The 20,392-nt window shown below is 24.6% G+C and overlaps 6 protein-coding genes across 6 annotated transcripts; 4 read left to right on the top strand and 2 right to left on the bottom strand.

The window, feature by feature from the left end:
• Positions 1 to 936: 936 nt before the first annotated feature.
• MKS88_003610 (zinc finger protein) lies at positions 937 to 2,802 on the top strand (the record flags this gene model as incomplete). Its single annotated transcript, XM_067216715.1, has 1 exon — positions 937 to 2,802. The coding sequence occupies one exon, from the start codon at positions 937 to 939 to the stop codon at positions 2,800 to 2,802; it is 1,866 nt and encodes a 621-aa protein (XP_067072422.1).
• Positions 2,803 to 5,191: 2,389 nt separating this feature from the next.
• Positions 5,192 to 5,977, top strand: MKS88_003609 (zinc finger protein; the record flags this gene model as incomplete). Its single annotated transcript, XM_067216714.1, has 1 exon — positions 5,192 to 5,977. One exon carries the CDS (start codon positions 5,192 to 5,194, stop codon positions 5,975 to 5,977), a length of 786 nt encoding a protein of 261 aa, XP_067072421.1.
• Positions 5,978 to 6,075: 98 nt separating this feature from the next.
• MKS88_003608 (zinc finger protein) lies at positions 6,076 to 8,255 on the top strand (the record flags this gene model as incomplete). The annotated part of the gene is made up of 2 exons (XM_067216713.1): positions 6,076 to 7,726; positions 7,885 to 8,255. The coding sequence occupies 2 exons, from the start codon at positions 6,076 to 6,078 to the stop codon at positions 8,253 to 8,255; spliced, it is 2,022 nt and encodes a 673-aa protein (XP_067072420.1).
• A 1,407-nt stretch (positions 8,256 to 9,662) lies between these two features.
• On the bottom strand, positions 9,663 to 10,112 carry MKS88_003607 (YOP1-like protein; the record flags this gene model as incomplete). The annotated part of the gene is made up of 1 exon (XM_067216712.1): positions 9,663 to 10,112. The coding sequence occupies one exon, from the start codon at positions 10,110 to 10,112 to the stop codon at positions 9,663 to 9,665; it is 450 nt and encodes a 149-aa protein (XP_067072419.1).
• Positions 10,113 to 15,376: 5,264 nt separating this feature from the next.
• MKS88_003606 (40S ribosomal protein S15) lies at positions 15,377 to 15,832 on the top strand (the record flags this gene model as incomplete). The annotated part of the gene is made up of 1 exon (XM_067216711.1): positions 15,377 to 15,832. One exon carries the CDS (start codon positions 15,377 to 15,379, stop codon positions 15,830 to 15,832), a length of 456 nt encoding a protein of 151 aa, XP_067072418.1.
• Positions 15,833 to 16,383: 551 nt separating this feature from the next.
• Positions 16,384 to 19,348, bottom strand: MKS88_003605 (GTP-binding protein; the record flags this gene model as incomplete). Its single annotated transcript, XM_067216710.1, has 15 exons — positions 16,384 to 16,433; positions 16,590 to 16,665; positions 16,764 to 16,804; positions 17,003 to 17,157; positions 17,293 to 17,405; positions 17,488 to 17,568; positions 17,710 to 17,772; positions 17,925 to 17,970; positions 18,073 to 18,158; positions 18,268 to 18,359; positions 18,490 to 18,617; positions 18,750 to 18,809; positions 19,000 to 19,040; positions 19,198 to 19,254; positions 19,334 to 19,348. The coding sequence occupies 15 exons, from the start codon at positions 19,346 to 19,348 to the stop codon at positions 16,384 to 16,386; spliced, it is 1,104 nt and encodes a 367-aa protein (XP_067072417.1).
• Positions 19,349 to 20,392: the final 1,044 nt, after the last annotated feature.

Raw genomic sequence — 20,392 nt, 5'->3', positions numbered from 1 at the left:
ATATTTATGACTATAACAATACTGAAGAAGCCCCGTTACTACAGACTGATTACCAAAACTTTGAAGCACATAGTATTTAAGTAATACTACGACACAGCAAAACCAAAAAAAATAGAACAGAAAAAACAAAAAAATAATAATAAATAAATAAAATTAATAAACATATATTTACAAATTAGCAAACATTTATATACAAATAAACGTATATATAAAAATATGTAAACAATAAATAAAATATTTAACAGAAAAAATATTGCATAAAAAATGTTGGCAAAACGGAAAAAGTAGGAAGAAACAAATATAAAATGAAAGAATGTATTTGAATAAGCCAGAATTATAAAATTTTATTTATTTTTCATTATTTTTCGCTTTTTTTTTTTTTTTTTTTTCATTCTTTTCCCATTTTAATTTTTGCATATTTGGCCCTTTTTTTCTCTTTTATATATATATATTTGTAATGAAAAACGTACATACCCCCTTTTACAAAAAGAGTGTAACCCGATTCACCTTTTTTAATTGTTTATGTTTTAAAAACTTTTTTATTTTAAAAATGTCATTTAAATAACTTATCTTTTCAACTTTTTAAAAGGCCAAAAGTTTCATTTGTATTATGGCTTTATTATCTGTATAATAACGCTTAGGTATATATATGCGCATACATTTATACAGAATATCTATATATGCATACTACAATGTGTAAGATAAGCACTTTTTAACACAATTTTTGCTGCAAATTTGGAGAAACATATTTACCTACGAAACGCGGTTATCTCAACTTGGAGTTTTTTATAATACTATGTTTTATTCTATTTTTTATTATATTGTCATATCACATCTTGCACAAATCTCTCACTATATTTTGCATTATTCTGCTGTATTTACCTTATACTACTTTTCATTATTGTGTGTTACCTTCCCCATTTTATTTTATTGCCTATGGAAAACAATTTAAACGAAAAACAAGGCGAAAAATGTGGGGAAAGGGAAAAGGATTTAATTAATGATACAATTGAAGTGCGTTCCTTATGCATAAATTGTGAAAAAGAAGGAATAAACAAAATTGTGAAAATTGAAATTCCTTATTTTAAAAACACATTAATACATTCTTTTGAGTGCGAATTTTGTAATTATAGAAATAATGTTATTCAAGATTTAAATACAATAAAGGAGAAAGGTATCAAAATAATATTTAAAATAACAAAAAAAGAACATTTAGATAGACAATTAATAAAGTCTGAATATGGAGTTTTTAAAATTCCTGAAATAGATTTTGAAATCCCGAAAGAAACACAAAAAGGGTCTATTAATACAATAGAAGGGTTTATTCAAACTTCCCTAAATAATCTTAGTGATTATGTAAAGAATTTAAAGGATATGTATAATAGGGTTAATAAAATTAGTGAGGACACACTTAATGAAGAGAAGGGGGGAGAAGTACAGAAAAATGGGAATGGCGAAAATATAGAACATATCGAAATACCAGAAAAAACACCCACGAAAGAGGAAAACAATGAAGCGAGAAATGCAGCTAAGGACCATACGAACGAACAATTAAAAGGAAAAGATAATGAAAATACAGATGACGAAAAAGGAAGCCGCGGTTATATAAAAGATGAACGTTCATCTAGTGCAAACGAAAAGTATCAACAAATAACAATAGAAAATTATATTAAAATGATTGAGTCAACTATCCATAAATTATCCTTATTTATTATATCAAAAGAATTACCCTTCACAGTTGAAATTGTGGACCCTTCTGGGTTAAGCTCACTAGAACATTATGATGAAGATGTGAACACAAATGTAGTCACTGTTCAACATTATGAGAGAAGTAAAGAAGAGTTAAATGAATTAGGTTTTTATGAAGAGGATTTTGAAGAAAAAAGGATAGTTGACGAAAAAAAAGAAGTTGACGAAAAGAGCCAAGTTTACGAAAATAGACAAACTGACGAAAAAGAAGACCATGGAGGAACTAATTCGAACACAAAGGAAATAAAAGTAAAGGATGATGGAAATAATATAAAAAAAGAAAACTTCGATTTTATAAAAAAATACGTTCACATGCATAATGACACTGGAAACACTTGTATGAAATATAAGAATATAAGTGATGAGGAGGAAGGGAAATTAATTGAATCCTTTACATCGAATTGTCCATGTTGCAATTATTTAGGTGTTAATAATTTTTGTGAAATTAGCATACCAGGTTTTAAAAAATGTCTAATTTTATCATATGTTTGTGCTAATTGTAATTTTAAAACAAGCGAAATTAAAAGTAGTGGGGAAATTAACCCCAGAGGGAAAAAAATTATACTCACTGTTAGAAATAAATGTGATTTAAATAGATTTGTAATTAAATCCGAAACAGCATCAATTCATATTCCGATTGTTGATTTAACATGTGAATATGGCACACTTGGTGGTACTCTAACTACTGTTGAAGGGCTAATTATAAAAATAATAGAATCTTTGGAAGACAAGTTTAAATTTTTACTTGGTGATTCGAACATTAACACTCACAATCATGAGAACGGAAATGAAAAAAAAAGCATGAACATAACAATAAATAGCGATGCTTCTTTTACACATAAAATTAAAAATCTAATTTCTAATTTATACAAATTATGTAAAACAGAAGAATTGTGTCCTTACGATTTGATCATTGATGATATTGCCTCAAATAGTTATATATCTAGTGATAAAATTGATGAGGATGAAAATTTAAAAGAAGAAGAATATGAAAGAACATATGAACAAAATGACATGCTAGGTCTTACTTCTATGGTAACGGAAAATTACTAAGAAGATTCTCCTCCTTATGTAGACATGTAAATTGTTTATATTATATTATTTATTTTTCTTTTTATTATACATTCATTTTTGGCTAAACTAAAAATCAAAAGGGTAAAACAAATAAATGTATGGGATGATATCTAAAAAATAAAGGAAAAAGATTCATTTTGAAGGAATTAAAGGAACAAAGGTATGTATTAGGAGGGAAATATTATTAAATGGAAGGCGGAAGTTTATATGAACACGCGCAAAAATAGAACAAGTAGAAAAGATTAAATATATGTTAATATATATATTCTCAATCTTGTATAACAGAAAGATCGATGAAATCTGTCAAGTAAAATATAGAATAACATAACATATTCTATTATTAGAAGATTCTGCGGGTGAGAAATTTTTAAAGAGTTTGTAATGTTATACATTTAGTTTCCTTATGTTTGTAAAATTATAAATTCTTATATATATTAATGTAAAAAAGAAAAAAAAGAAAAAAAAAAAGGTCTTATTTAAATATTTATTTCATATACTTAATATGTTGTTTGTCTTTCATTTATTCCGAATTCTAATACAAAAAGAAAGTGGCATATGACCTGTATCCGTACTACATCATTCTAACAAGATCACAAGCAAATTATACATATTATGAAAATTATGGAAATTATTCAAATTGTGCATATTTTTGTGTTATATTTTATGATTTAATTTCTTTATTAATAAGACCTATAAACATATATACTAACGTATAAGCTCGAAATGAATTATATTTCATATGTGTCTATATTCTTTTGCATATGTTGTGTGGTCATTCGCTTAAAAATGATATTATTTTCAATTGAAAGGAATAATAAGTACATGTACAAGCACAGGTATCTTTTTTTTTTTTTTTTTTTATAAATTATTTCTCTTATTTAAACATTTTTTTTAATTTATGTAACAATATGCATTAGCTTCTTATATTTACAAAAAAATACGTGATTTTCATCTAAGCATAAAAGTAGTCATTTATATAGAAAGAGGTAGCTATTTCGATACATAAGGAAAACAAGCAATTAATTAAATAATTGACTTTCTCTCAGCGCATATATATATGTACATAATATCAAAAAAATAAAAATAAAAAAACGCTTTATTTGATATTACAACATAATTAAGGGTAAATTTCAACAATATTTATGTAAAATAGGAATTCTGTTTCAATGTTGTAACTTCTCTCATTTTTTGTTGTTCATTTTTATATATGTCTTCTTTTTATAAAGACTGTTATTTCCAGTATAATTAGTGTATTATTTAATTTTTTTTCTTAAAAGAAAAATATATCCAACTTTCACGTTCTAGCATTTTATACAAAACTGCTATTTGTATATACACAAAGAATACGCATTTACGGCTAAAAGATAAACAGTTTAATTTCCTTTTTTTCCATGCTTTTGTTATTCGACTGTTCGGCTTTTTTTAAATTTGGCATATATATATTTCACCAATTTTTGGTTGCGTATGCAAATGCAATGAAAAGAAAAAAAATTCTGAACAGGCAAGGAAATAATTAAACATAGGAAATATTTTTTTTTTTTAAGTGTGTGTGTGTGTGTGTGTGTGTGTGTGCGTGTGTGTATGTGTATGTGTATGTGTATGTGTATGTATACTTATACTTGTGAATTTATATATCTACATATATACGTACAAGAAAATACTCGATACATTACTGTCCTCACAAAAACTATAAAAAAAAAAAAAAAAAAAAATACCTTAAAAATACGCCTTAAATAAATAGATACATACATTTTTCTTTTTTTTCTTCCATTTTTGTATTTCATTCGATATTTCATTTATTGGCTTAAAATTAAAAAAAAAAGGGAAATTGCAAGAAGTAAATGTATATTTATTTACATAAATACATGTATGTTTATTATTCTTTTTCTCGTGTGTCAACAGAAATAATATAAACTACCTAACTGCATAAAATTGTTTGTAAGATATTAACATTTATATGAAAATTTATATAAAGACAATTAGAAACATTCTACTTATTTTAATATTGTTAAAAAATGTTACAAAATTAATCTTTTTATTACTTATGATGAAAAGTGCTTGCCTATTTCATATTGTTTCAATGTAATTTTTTATTTCTTTTATTATTTTTATTTTTTATTTTTGTCAATTGTTGTGATTAATTGGACCTTTTTTTTTTTTTTTCTTCACCTAATTAATTCAATTTTTTGTTTGTTGCTCATTGTTGGTTTCGTTTTTATTGTTTCTTTTTTGCTGTTTCGCTTTTGCTTCTTCGTTTTCATTGCTTCCCCTTTGTTGTCTCTTTTTTTTTTTTTCCTTTTGGTCGTCTATACTATCTCACATTGTACCGAATTAAATACACAATATTCCTAATTATAGAAATATGAAAATGTCCGTAACTCTTCGCCAGCATTTCTGGAAAACTAAATTATGCCCTCTGCATATGGAAAATAGGTGCAAAGAAGGAGATAATTGTGACTATGCTCATTCGATTGAAGACTTAAGATCAATTCCAGATTTGAAAAGAACAAAACTTTGTTATAAGTTGTTAAAAGGAGAAAAATGTTTTAATAAAAAATGTAATTATGCTCATAACCAAGATGAATTAAAATCTGCACAAAATTTATTTGCATATAAGTCTTCTATGTGTAAATTTGTAGCTAATAAAACTTGTTTAAATGGATCTACATGTCGTTTTGCTCATACCATTGATGAACTAAGAGTTCCAAGAATTCCAGAAATTTTATTAGAAAAAAGTAATACCGAGTTAGTTGGAGAAAACGACTTAACAACTTTTTTAGATAATGGGAATATAAACGAAACGAATAATAATAGAATGTCAATGAATAATGACAATGACAATAATAATATTATAGAAAATAGTAGTAATAACAATTGCAAAAAAGGTAGTATTATGAATACAAACAGCAATGATAGTAATAACAATGAAAGGTATAACAGAGACAATTTTAACAAAAATTTTGATATGATGCTAAACAGTTTTAAAGTAATGAGTATAGCAAACATTGAACATGGGTACAATAACACAAACTGTATGAAAGTGTATAACCATAATAATATAAATCATATGAACGGAAATAATGGACTTCATAACAATAGAGGAGAAAGGAAAAAAAAAAAAAAAATAGAAACAGAAATAAAGAAAAACAATTAAAATTAAAAAACTTTAATTATAATAAATACATAGAACATAACAGTAAAAATAAAGACGCAACTATAAATGGCAGTGGCATGACTTCTATTAATAAAAACATGGGTGAACAAAATAATTTTTTCGATAGCGATACGACAATTTCGCCAAGTTTCAATTATGTAGAGGATGAAAAGAAAAGTAGTACAGTGAACGAAATTGATGATGTGAGTGCAGTGAGTGAAGCGAATGTATCTAATGAAGTGAATTTAGTCGACGAAGCGAACGCAGCCTACATTAACAATACTTTCGAGATAGTGGACATTAATCAGTGCTATGGAAAGACTGAGGAGAGTATTGGGGGAGACACAATGGTGAAAAATAGTACAAATGATAGTAACAATAGCGAAAATGATAACATTAATTATAGTAATAAGGAAAAAGGAATTAATAAAAGTAGAAGCAGAAAAAAAAATGGCGCTAGAAGTCATAATGATGAAAAAAATAAAAGCAATTCTGTTATATTAAATAAAATAAATTATGAACACAATAATGAACAAATAATGAATAATTCAGAAAAACAATTTAATTATATAGACTACAATTATAATTATGCAAACCCATTATTATATAACAAAATGATGCAAATGAAATTTAATACCTTTAATCCTTATATGAGCTATAACCAAACAAATAATAAAATGGGCAAAAATGAAGCTGCTATGTCTAATCCTCATTCTCAGTTCACAAAACCATATGAATATTACCTCTACAATCATCAAAATAATATATCATATATGCCCCCCAATTATTATGCCAACTATTTATATTATTACGCAAACCCATACAACTATAGTCAGTTTACAATGATGGATAAAATGAATAATGACACTGCTTCCGAGAATGTGAACCCTCAGAATAGCACAAAAATGGATGCACTGATAAAAAATGCACATTCGCAAGAAGTAGATGAAGATTATGATAATAATAATGATGGTAATGATGATAGTGATGGTGAAGATGATAACGATGGTGATAATGATAACGATGGTGATAATGATAACGATGGTGATAATGATAACGATGGTGATAATAACGATGGTGATAATAACGATGGTGATAATAACGATGGTGATAATAACGATGGTGATAATAACGATGGTGATAATGATAACTATGGTGGCAATGATAAAGATGGACGTGAAAATGGATTCGATAAGAGAGGGGAGGAGAAGGAGGAGAACATCTATAGGGAGATTTATGAAGAGGAAATGACTACCTCTGAGAAAGGGACAGTTGAGGAGTCATACGATGAAGAGAAGTATGACAAAAAGAAGCACAAAAATGGGGTACATGTTGAGGAGAAACACAACATAGGGTTATATGAAGAAGAGAAAATTGAAGAAGAGACATACGTTGATGATAAACACGGCAAGAGGATTTACAAAGAAGAAATGTTTAAGGAAAAAGTGCATACGGAGAAAGAACTAACAGATGAGGAGTCATACTTCAAGGAAGCTATAGATGAAGAAGCAAACATTGAAGGAGCGAACTATTATGATGATGTATTAAACCATCAAAAAAGTAGTAGAACAAAATGTACATACGAAACTGAATTTAATGATAACAGAAATACAATGAACAATAACCATGATTATACTACTGTGAAGATAAGAGATAAAAAGGATAATACGGATAAAAATAAGGGTACTTATATAAAAAATATTACACATAAAAATACAAATGATAGTACAATAAGGAAAGAAAAACAAAGTAATGCAAACAGAGAAGAAAAATCATATGAAGACATAATAAAGATAGAGTTAACGGACGACCATAAAAGGGAGAACAACAAACCAAAAAAAAAAAAATATCTAAACTAGTTTCACTAAAGGATGAAAAAAATAATTACGGCAAAGATATTCATTTAGGTGATTATGAAAATGCAAATAACAGAAAAAAAAGTAAAGGAAGTAAGAAAAATACAAGAAATATCAAAAGTTTTCAAAATGCTCAACATGTTCATACTGTCCCAAATGTTCAACAACAAAAAGTTCCTTTAAACCCTTCCTCAGTGTACAGCTATATTCTAAATGCAAATGACGCACAAAACGTGAGTTTTGAAAATAAATTTATGAAACCACCAGCTAATGCAATGGACATGTACCTCAACAGTCAATATCATATGAATCATCTAGCTAATGAGCAAATGATTTATAACTTAAATAATAGACACTATGGCTATTATTATTGTCCTCCCCCTCCCACTTCAGTATATTGTGATGAGGTGTACTTAAACTAGTGTGTGTCTCTTTTAATGTGGAGCACACGTCTGAAAATTGTGCATGCAGCAGCTCGTAAATGGATTCATTAGTTTGCAACGTAACCATGTGTTTGTGAACCTACATATTTACCCAGCGTGTGGATATACAAGCCAGGTAGGTATATAATAGTATACTCATGATAATTAAAATATGTTTTATATATATATATATATAGATGTATGCCTAGTACAACTTGATAAACGATAGTATTAAATATGAACGTTTGCTAAATTTTTTTGCTATTTTAAAAGTTTTATCAATGTTACTGATATGGCAGAAGTGATTTATTCTTTTTTTTTTCTTTTCTTTTTTTTTTTTTTTTTTTTTTTTTTTTTTTTTTTTTTTTTTTTTTTTTTTGCTTAAATCCTTAAATCAGAAATTAAAGGAACATTTCAAAATATCATATAAATGTATTATTTTTTATTGTAAATTATGAAGGTAATTTATGTATATTTCTCCAATTCTTTTGAGGTTATATATTGCTAAAAGTAAATATATTATCTTCTCTATATATTTACAAAAACGTCTTAAAGTAATGGTTTGAAAAAAAAAAATTAAAAACAGAAAAGTTAATATTATGAATGAATTAAAAACTAAGGATTATTTATAGATATATATATGTTGTAAAAATGAAAATTAAAAACAAATATGATTATATCATACACATTGTATGCATCTATCTATATATTTATACATAAGTGTATACAGAAGTATATTATTCCTTGTACTAAAATGTTTTGGTTTCGTAAATGAATATAAGTAATTATGTACGTATGCATGTATGTATATATATATATAATATATATATATATATATATATATATATACATGTATAAGGTAACATATTCCGCGTGCATTATTAAATGACACTTATTTATTCTGTGCCTTCTTTTATTTTTTTTTTTAAAGTGATTATCATGTTATTTTTAAATAGTAAAAAGGGGAGTAAAAAAAAAAATGTAAATATCTGAGATAAATGAGAAAAGAATATATATATAAATAATGCGAACTATAAGTCTTAAAAAATACTAATAGGGTCATTCTTCGTGACTTTTACATATTTTCTTTTTCTATCATCATGGGGAATAGAGGGGGGGGGAAAAAAAAACATATATGTATATACATATATGTATGTACACAACAACCATACCAACTAATAAATGGTACATTTTTACTTAGTTAATGCTGTTATGATTCAAACTGTAATATATCCAGTTTTCTAGTTAAATTACATAAATCGTCTTAATTTTTTCATTTTTCATTTTCCGTTTTTCATATTTCCTTTTTCCTTTTTCCTTTTTTTTTCTTTCTTCTATTTAAAAAAAAAAAAAAAAGCTTCGAGTGTTTATCACAAATTTGATTAGAGTCTGTTCTTAATATATATCTTATTTGGACACAGTACTTTTAGCTTTGTTCTGTATTTTTTTATCAGATTTATTAAATGTGAAAAAGCTAGCTACGTTTTTCGGTAATTTGTTCTGAACTAAATCACATAATTTTTTATCTACGAGAGCATAATTCTTTTCAATAAATTTAAAATAAATATATCCTGCACCTTGAAAAGTATCACTATATAACCAAAAAAAAAACATCAATTTTATTTCAGAATAAAAAGGAATATAATTCATAATATGAGTTAATAATACGGCTTCAAGGTAAGAGTACGAAGAATATATTATCCAGTATGTTAAAAAGTGAATATATTGCACATATTCTTCATTCTGCTTATCTTTTTTATTTAATAGTAAATTATATGTTTTAACTGCTGGGCATATGACCGATACTATCATATTTATTAAATGCATAAGTTTTTTTGGAAATAAATGTAACCCCATTTTGCTTAAAATGTTATTTATAATTTAAAAAAGAAAAGAAAATATATATAGAAAAAAAAAAAAAAAAAAGGAAACTTTAATTTGTTTTTTCTGGAAATAATAAAAAAATCTTTGTGTGTATGTATATTTGTTTAACAGAAATAGTAATCTGAATAAGATGTTTTCAAAATCTGAAATAAAAAAGAGAAAAAAATAAAGAAAAGGATAATACGTGAAAGGCAATCAAAAAAAGGGAAATAAAAGGTAACATGGAAAAATGTAATAATGCACAACAATTTTACTTTTTAACGAGAAATAAAATAACGAAAATGTATATTTTATATTAAAAAAAAAATATATATATATATATATATCAAAAGTAATGATAAAAAATGTGTTCTTTTTACTTATGCACATAATATTAAGATACAATATATATTACAAAATACATTTATAAGTAGTAATATGTATATATGCATTCTTTACAAAAAGACTAATAAAAAAAATTAAGCAAATAGAAGTAATAACTTAAATATATATTGGCAAAAATTAAAAATACGTCATGTATATATATGGTAACAATATTTTTATTTTTCTTCGTTATAAATTATATGCATACGACATAATACATATATACATTCATATACGCACATACATATATACATATGCATATACGCACCTACATATATACACATTCATATACGCACATACGTATATACACATTCATATACGAACATATAATACATACATACATACATACATACATACATACATACATATATTCATGTATTTACGCATATATAATTCGTACATTTAAGCATATATAATGCATACATTTACTCATATATAATATACACATATATATATGATAAATTTGTGTTATAAAAAAAAATATTTTTTTATATAATTCTTTACATCATCATTAGCATTTTATATGTGTATTTCACTCAAATTTTTTTGCCTCTTCATTTTAAGTTCTTTAGGTACGAAATTACATACATGTAAACATATACACTGTAATATGTGCTTACATAAATACATGTACATTCATATTATATACATATATATATATATCTATTAAAATGTGATAATAACACATTCGTATTTTAAAAGCTTACCTCGAATAATCTAATGATACGTATTAAGGTAGTTTTATATTTTTCTATTCTTTGGAAGGTTAAAATAGTTACAAGCTTTTGTGTTAAACATGATAAAAAACAATGCTTAAAGTAAATTATATTTTAATTTCTAAAAAAATTTTAACTTTTCGTAATAATGCTAATACATATTATTTACATATAAATTTCTCAAACGTGTTGTTTATTATTACTATTTTTACATGATTAATAATATATATTATGCGTGTATTTTACTTTTTAATGTACTAATAGAAAAAAAGTTATCAATTCTGCTTTTTTATATTTTAAACAATTTTTTTTTTACTTTTTATGGAAATATGGCTGAAAAAACAAATTATTATTTTTTTTTTGTTTAAATGAAATGATTAATTAAAACAAAATATATAAATAAAAGAAATCATAATACTTAATTTTATATATATATAAATATGTGTAAACATGTACATGAATATTATTTTATATTTTAATATAAAAACGTTGGTTATTTTTTATTTTTATTTTATTTTGTTAATTATTATGAATATTCGCAATTTATTTTGTTTTATAAAGTTTTACGATTATACGTGTATTGTATGTAGCAGCAATTTTTTTAAGTTTATTTTTTAAAGGAGAATGTTTATATGTATAATATAATATATGCTTATACAAATTAATGCAAATATATATATAAATGTTAAGCATTTGAGTATGTTTTTTTTTTTTTTTTTTTTTAAGGATGAATTATCTTTTCAAAAACGTAATTCGGTTTGTGTTTGAAAGGCAAAGAAATTATTTTTTTTTCTTTAAAAAAAAAAAAAAAAATAATAATAATAATAATAATAAATGAATAAATAAAATAAACAATTAAGTAAATGTATAATTAAGATAAATTTTATTTTCCGCCAGATCTTACTTTTCCATATCTTATGTTTTGGTATACGGAAGTGGAGTACATTTAGCAAAAAAAAAAAAAAAAATGTACACATATATATATGTATATACGTATATATATACATAGCTTTACCCTTTCTTATTAATTTTACAAATCTTTCAATAAGTTTATATATAGGCGCACTTCAGTTGTAGTTGAATCTTTTTTTAGTTCAAAAGTAAAAGGTACATAATTTTTTATTTTAAGAACGTAGGATATTTCACCATTATCTCTCACTGTTATATTACTGAATTCGTTACATTTTAATTAACTAACAATCAGAGACGAAAAAGAGAGTAATAACATAAGTATATATATCATATACAGCACTTGTATCATAACGTTTTATATGTACTGTTAACACAAGTGTTATAAACAATCATATGTGCACACAAGGTGTGAAAAGGTGAACGTTAGTTAAAGCGATATTACTAAAGAAAAATAGCATTCTCAAAAAATTTAACATATATATATTTGTTTATTTATGCGTTTGTATGAACATGTTTTTATAGTAAGGAACACTTAGTGTAACAGATACAATAATTCCTAACTAAAAATATATACTTTCGTATTAGCTATTTTTATCAATAAAATTGTTGAGAATGCTGTACTGTACTTTTTCATTTTTATTTTTTTGTTAATAACCTGATTTACAAATGAACCGGGAATATATATTGCTATTGCACCTTCACACCACCAAGTGCGCTAGATAAAATTAAGTAGAAGAACAATTATAGGCTCATACAAATATATATGTAAGCATATACATACGTACAAAAATAAGTATACATCATATACATATAATAAGAATCATACTATATTACTTCATTTTACATTTCTAAGGAAAATAAATACGGAAATAATTCTTTATTGCTTATCCGTTCCTTCGAAACATTACATAGACTTACAGTTATGATCAGGAAGCAGCTTTATAATGAAGTAGATAATAGAATTTGTTTTTTTTATCATTTCGAAAAAAAAAAACCATACTTTTTAATTACACTGTTTTTTTCTTTTTAAATTTACACGTTTCACCAATTATTGATAGATAAATTTAAGTATAAAATAATCAAAAAAAAAAAAAAAAATATTTTTAATTTTATTCAAAATATGAATAAAAGTGTACATTTTTTAACTAAACTTTTTAACTGTATGATGTTCATATGATATGATGAACTTTTTTCCTTTTCTTTTGTAAACCCTCATTTAGTTGTAGAGATATTTATGTTGTTTTAATAATTAGTTTATAAAAGGTGCCCAGTTTTTACACTGATTCAAAGTTTAACACATAATTTTAGACTATAAAAAGAACGTAGGATTTGTTTCTTTTCAAATATTGGTCTTTCTATAAAGGAACATATATATATATATATATATATATATACGCATACGCGTTGGATATCGTTCTTTATATATTTATTCACACACACACACACATCTTTTGTTTTCCTTAATAAAATGAATAAAATGATAAAACTATTATACATTTCTTCATAAAAAAATATCATATATATTAATATTCATTCGGTACCCATGAGATAGGGGAAATTTTTTTTTTTTTATAAAGCCTCTTATAATACAATGTAATGATTATCATACAAATATATGTTATATCATTACAGGAATAAGAGGGCACAGCAAAAAAACATAAAGCACGACCAAATTAAAAATTCTAACATAGGATAAAAAGAAATTCCTTAAGGTATCCACTTTTTTCTTCTTTTTTGTATTGGAAAGTAAAAAGTTATTAACTATTAGATAATGAAATTCGCTGAAGGAAAGATTAATTTGTTTCAAATACATACGTGTACATTAATAATATTTTTTATTTTATAATGTTATATCCTTGCTTAATGGGGAAGAACTTTACATTTTTACTTTCATCCGTTTAAGCATATGGTTAAATCCATATATACAACATTACTCAAACATTTATAAAAAGTTTTTATCTTTTTATACATCTTTTAACGTTAAATGAAAAAAAAAAATAATAAAATAAAATAAAATAAAAAACAAAGAAGAATAAAATAATAAATGAATGAATAAATAAATAAATAATTTCACTTAAAAAATAAGCATATAAAAATTGTTAATAACAGAAAATTAAGCAAAAATATATTTTCCCCCTTTAACGGACAATTTTAAGAGGATTGGTGAGTTCCGTACCCCTAGGTCACCTCGTTGATAGTTAGAAAAAACGCATACATAAAAAAGGAAGAAAAATAAATATAATCAATAACAACTTTATAAAATTATGTACATTTTTAACATTGTTTAATAGCATACAAAGATGCAATTAGTAATGCAATAATAGAAAATGTGCACAAATTTTAACAGTCTCTATTTATTTGTTTTAAGGAGATAGTATTTTTGATGTACAAATTTACTACACTTGAAATAAGCATATATTATATATATATTATGCATATGTGCACAATAATATATTTTACATACAAAGAAAAAAAAAAATAGCAAAAAAGCTACTATTTTTTATGTTCACAACTGTTTTATTGAAAAGTTCAAAGAATTTTATAAAAAAAAATATCTAGGATGAAAAATAAGAAAAAATAAAAAGATGTTTGTTTATTAAATTTTCTATAAATTATAAATGAAAAAATAATAAATTTTTTAATGTATAAAGTTTTTTTTTTCTTTCAAAACACAGAAAAGAGATTTCTAACATTTTATAAGAAAAAAAAAAACATTTAATTTATATATAATATTGTTATATATATAATATATATAATTGTAAAAGTACATATCTTTCGTTTAATCACTAAGGTAAAAAAGGAAACATTCGTAAAAATGTAATAAATCATTATATATACATATATGTAATATAATGTACCTCTGCAGTAGCTAAATTAAATATTTTCAAATATGTATAAGAACATTTTGTTCAGTTGCTTATAGTTTTAATTATTGAAATGAACAAAATTTGTAAATGTATTTAAATTTGAATATAAAATATAATTAACTTGCATTTAGTTTTGTTAATAAAAAAAAAAAATATAGTGTTTATTTAAGCAAAGAGAGGAATATTTTTTTTTTTAATTTTTTTTTTGAAGAACGAAATTAAATTGAAAGAGTACTATTACATTTGTAATTATTATTACAATATAGGGATAGTAGGAATATATTATTTACGCAAACATATATATATATATTAACACATTAATTTGTGTATATACAAATACATACAAGTATTTGCATAATTTTTGCTTGCAGAAGAAACAATGGGTCGCATGTACGGTAAAGGAAAAGGTATATCTAGCTCAACAATTCCATACAAAAGAAAACAGCCAAGTTGGTTGAAACAAAAACCATCAGAAATAGAAGATGCAATAATTAAATTAGCAAAGAAAGGACAAACACCATCTCAAATAGGTGCAACGTTAAGAGATAATTATGGTATACCACAGGTAAAGGCAGTTACAGGAAATAAAATTTTAAGAATATTAAGAGCCCATGGTGTTGCTACGACGATTCCGGAAGATTTGTATTTTTTAATAAAAAAAGCTGTATCAATGAGAAAACATTTGGAAAAAAATAAAAAGGATAAAGATTGCAAATTCAGATTAATTTTAACCGAGTCCAAAATACATAGAATATCGAGATATTACAAAAGAAAAAAATTGTTACCATCCAACTGGAAATATCAGTCCAGTACGGCTAGCGCACTTATTGCATAGATATAAGCCAATTAAACGGATAAACTGTGTTACACAACGGACACGCAAGTGTGCGTCTGTATATATATATATACATACGTATATACACCAATGCATATATGTATTTACGTATATGCATATTTTCCCATTTTTTATTTTTAATGTGTATTTAATACTTTATTAAAACTTCTGCATAAATTTTTAAAAATACCAAAAATTTTATTTTCTGTTTTTTTTGCGTTTCGCATAAAATAGAGAAGATAAACAAAAATGTAACATAAAATAAAAAAAGGTGTTGATCATCAATGATATTTAATAGATTTTGTATTTATTTTTTATTTGGCTCTAAAAAAAATCAAAAGAAAAAGAAAATTAGTATAACCATATTAATATCAAAATGAAAAAAAGAACAAAATAGTAGGAAAAGAAAAATCGCTTATTAACATCTTTGTAGAGAATATTATTCTTTGCATAATATATACACTATAATAGCATACTTTCAAAGACAATAATAATTTGATATGAAACAAAGAAAAAAAAAAAAAAAAACATCCTTTTTTGTTTTATTCTAGCTAGCCATTTTTTACAATCTGTATAACGTCTTCATCAGCTAGTTTATGATCTGATTTAAAAAAAAAAAATTGAACAAATCGTATGTAAAATGGTATATAAGTGAATAGGTATGCCCACATTAACGCGTGCAAGTGCCATACATATATATATATATATATATGTATGTACGTATGTATATATGTGGGTATATCCATTTTTGGCTTACGCAAGTCAACTCTTTGTGGGTTGTGTTTTGTGCTTCTTCCCCAAACTAACGCAAATTTAAAATCTTTAATCATGTCCTAAAATTAAAATTGTCATTTATACGTTATGCAAAATATTATATCTTAAAAAAAAAAAAAAAAATTTCGCATTTATTTCTTATCATTGTTCTCATTACTTTATGTATTTGACTAAGCACAGCTTCAACAGTTTGACTTCCTGAAAAATGTGGAAATATAGAACATTTTCTTTTATGTACTTAAGAAATTCATATCAGCCGGTAGAATGCAAAAAGGGAAGAAAATGAGAAAAGAAAAAAATAAAATAATGAAGAAAATAAAAAATATTACTCTTTTTATATATGTTGTCTTTTTTCGTTTTTTTCTTTTTTCAATTTTTCCCCTTATCTCTTGTTACCTCTTTGTCTAGTCAACGTAATGGGATTTGTAAAATCAGGTTTTTCTTTGCGAACTTTTGTGTACACTCGAATAATTTCCAACTTTTGAAATATATATTCTTTCAATACATCCAAATTCCATGATTTGCTACTACTTATTACAACGGTGTTCTCACTATAATACAAAACGTAAGAAATGTTCAAAATGTACAGAAAGCTTATAAATAATAAGACTGCGCATATATATATATATATATATATATATATATATATATGTGTGCGTATTTAAAATATACAAACTCCGATATACCCTGAAGCAATAGTATTAATCTCCTTCAATGGTAACATATCTATTTTGTTGTACACATAAATGCACTTTATATACTTTCTGTTTCCTTCTATAACATCAATGAGATCATCTACCTATGAAAAAAAAAGAAAAATAAAAGTATTTGATATTATTGACGCCATGAGTTCTTGGGTTATCCACAATAGGGTTTCTTACAGTAGCATCTTCGTTAAATAACAAATTACAGTTATGTATTTTGTACTGGTGGAGTATGCTCATTATAAGTTTGTTGTCCATCTGAAAAAGGAAAAATATTAACAATTGTGAAAACAATAATGTATATTATAGTTACAATAACAATGGCATTCGTAATAACAACATTAACAATTGAACAAAAAGAATAATAAAAAAAAAAATTAAAATATTTAATATAATTACTTTAGTTAATGGAACAGTGCTATTTATGACAACACCCCCTAATTTCTTTCTCGTTAATGTTATCTGATAAGTGTAAAAAAGTGAAGTAATCATTAGTCTGGTAATTTATTTCTTAAAATATGTAAGATAAGGATAATAATAATAATAAAAACACTAACAATATTAATAAAAGAAACAATAAATTTGTTTCTTAGGACATTTTTCATACTACTTACCCTTTGCGGTTCTTGATTAATTCTTATTCCCACTGATTTCAATTCACTAAAAAAAAAAAAAATCAAATTTTATAATACTCTCATTTACATATACTATGCTTTATATATTATTTAGAGTATTTAAAAAAAAGAAAAAAAAAAAAAATACTTTTCTAGTTTTATTTTTTGTCTATTGTCTCTGGTTGCATCCAATATCATCATAATCATATCACAGGATTTTGCTACAGCAATTACCTATTTTAAAAAAATAGCAGTCACAGTAAAATTAAAAATATACATTCCATACGATTATTATTTTTACATTATAAAAATTTTAAAATATTTTTTTTTTCTCCTTCTGTACTTGTCTGCCTCTTCCACGGCCTTCTGCTGCGCCTTGAATAATCCCTGGTAAATCAAGTAACTGAATTTTTGAATCCTTGTAACTTACAATTCCTGTTAAAAAAAAAAAAAAATTGGACAGTAGAACAAAAATAGAATAAACGAAAAGACGTACAAGTAAACAGAACATAACCGCAATTTAGAAGCTGCTTAAATTCGTATTTGCGCTTTATTAGAATTGTACCTGGTTTACACGTTAATGTAGTAAATTCATAATCAGCGATTTCAGATGTTGTACTTGTTATTTTTGATAAAAGTGTTGATTTCCCAACGGAGGGAAAACCGATTAAGCATATTCTCGCATCTCCTTGTCTAATAATAAAATAATAATAATAATAATTTACTTATTTTGTGTGTTACATTCAAACAATTCTCTTCTTTTTTTTTTTTTTTATCTATGCAGTGATATCATTCTTTAATTTTCATTTCTCTTTTTATTTGAACCTCTGTACATCGAAACCCTCTCCTCTCTTCCCCCCTTTTGGAGCTTCAAGTAGTTGTGATCTGACAGTAAAATGTTATAAAATAATAAAGATATAAATAATGTTATAATATCAAACGGAATGCATAAGTAGACATGTGTACAAATTATAATATAAAGTAATAATATAAATGAACAATTTTACACAATGTTGTAATAAAAGGAATGAACAAAATTTTAAAATGGAAACACGAAATATTTCTTTGCTTGTACCTGTACTTCGCTAATTTAGCTTTTAATTGACCCAAATGATACTAAAAAAAAGAAGTCCATTTGTTCGAACAATTCATATATGGAAAAATAAGACCAAGCGAAAGAGAACAAGTACAAATGAAGTAAAATGAAGTAAAAATGAAATAAAAAGGAAAAAAATATTAAAATAGAATAAAACATTGTGCACATCTTTCTTACCTCAGTTGCCTTGTTTTTTTGGGTTCGGGCCATCTCGGCCTCTATTTCTTTGATTTTCTGAAAAAAAAAAATTATGCACACCAAATATGAGCACACAAAGCTAAAACTATGCAAAAGCTTTAATGTATGCGTTTACCTCTAGAATTCCCATTTTGACATAACAAATTTATTTCTTTTACAGAAAAAAAAGAAAAAAAAAGGAAGAAATATTAATACTTCATTTAATATACAGTAATGTGACAGGGACAAAAAGGCATATTTACACGTAATGGAGATATAATGTGTTCTAATAATATTATGGTGTTAATATATATTATTGTAAAAAAATATAGAAAAAATATTTTTGCTTTTTCCATCTTTTGAAAAGATAGATGTTGTAATTGCTTTACATTTATTTATTGCTTGAATCATTAAAAAATTTTTTTTGGATTCATTTAATTAGAGGAATGTTTATTTTTTTTAAAGTAAATTTTATAAATAAATTTTTTAAATACTTTAAAAAAAAAACAATAATTTTTTTTTTCTTTTACTATTTTGAGCAAGTTCTATTTTTCTGTACAAAATAATACATAATATTTTAGAAAATTAAAATTTTTTTTGAGTTTTAGCTGATTATCATGATTGCTGAATAAAGGGAAAAAAAAAAAAATTAAATTAAATAAACAGATAGATAAATAAACATACGAATGAATACACGAATGAATGAATACACGAATGAATGAATACACGAATGAACGAATACACAAATAAACGATTACACAAATGAACGAATACACCAATGAATGAGTACACAAATGAACGAATACACAAATGAACGGATACACAAATAAATGAATAAATAAATAAATAGCCAAATGGGAAATAAACAAGTTAATGGGCGAACAATTAAATAAATGAGTGCATGATCAGTGTTACTTTTTTACAAATGGCAATTTTAAAATTTAAAGATAAAATAATGTATATAATTGTATTAAAATGTTATATATACGAAATATTCATAAGAAATTCTTTTAAAAATTGCAAATATGGCAAAGTAATATATTAATGTATAACACTTTTGAACACTCAAAAGTTGAATTAGATTAAGATACGAATATAAATATATATATATATATAAGAAGAGATATACATGTGTAAGCATTAAGACCCTTTAAAAAAACAGTCCTTTTTCTTCATTTTGATAAAATTTTTCACC

This window comes from Plasmodium brasilianum, chromosome 11 (assembly GCF_023973825.1).
Source record: "Plasmodium brasilianum strain Bolivian I chromosome 11, whole genome shotgun sequence".
NCBI classification, from domain to species: Eukaryota; Apicomplexa; class Aconoidasida; order Haemosporida; family Plasmodiidae; genus Plasmodium; species Plasmodium brasilianum.
This window is presented reverse-complemented; position numbering and strand designations above follow the sequence as displayed.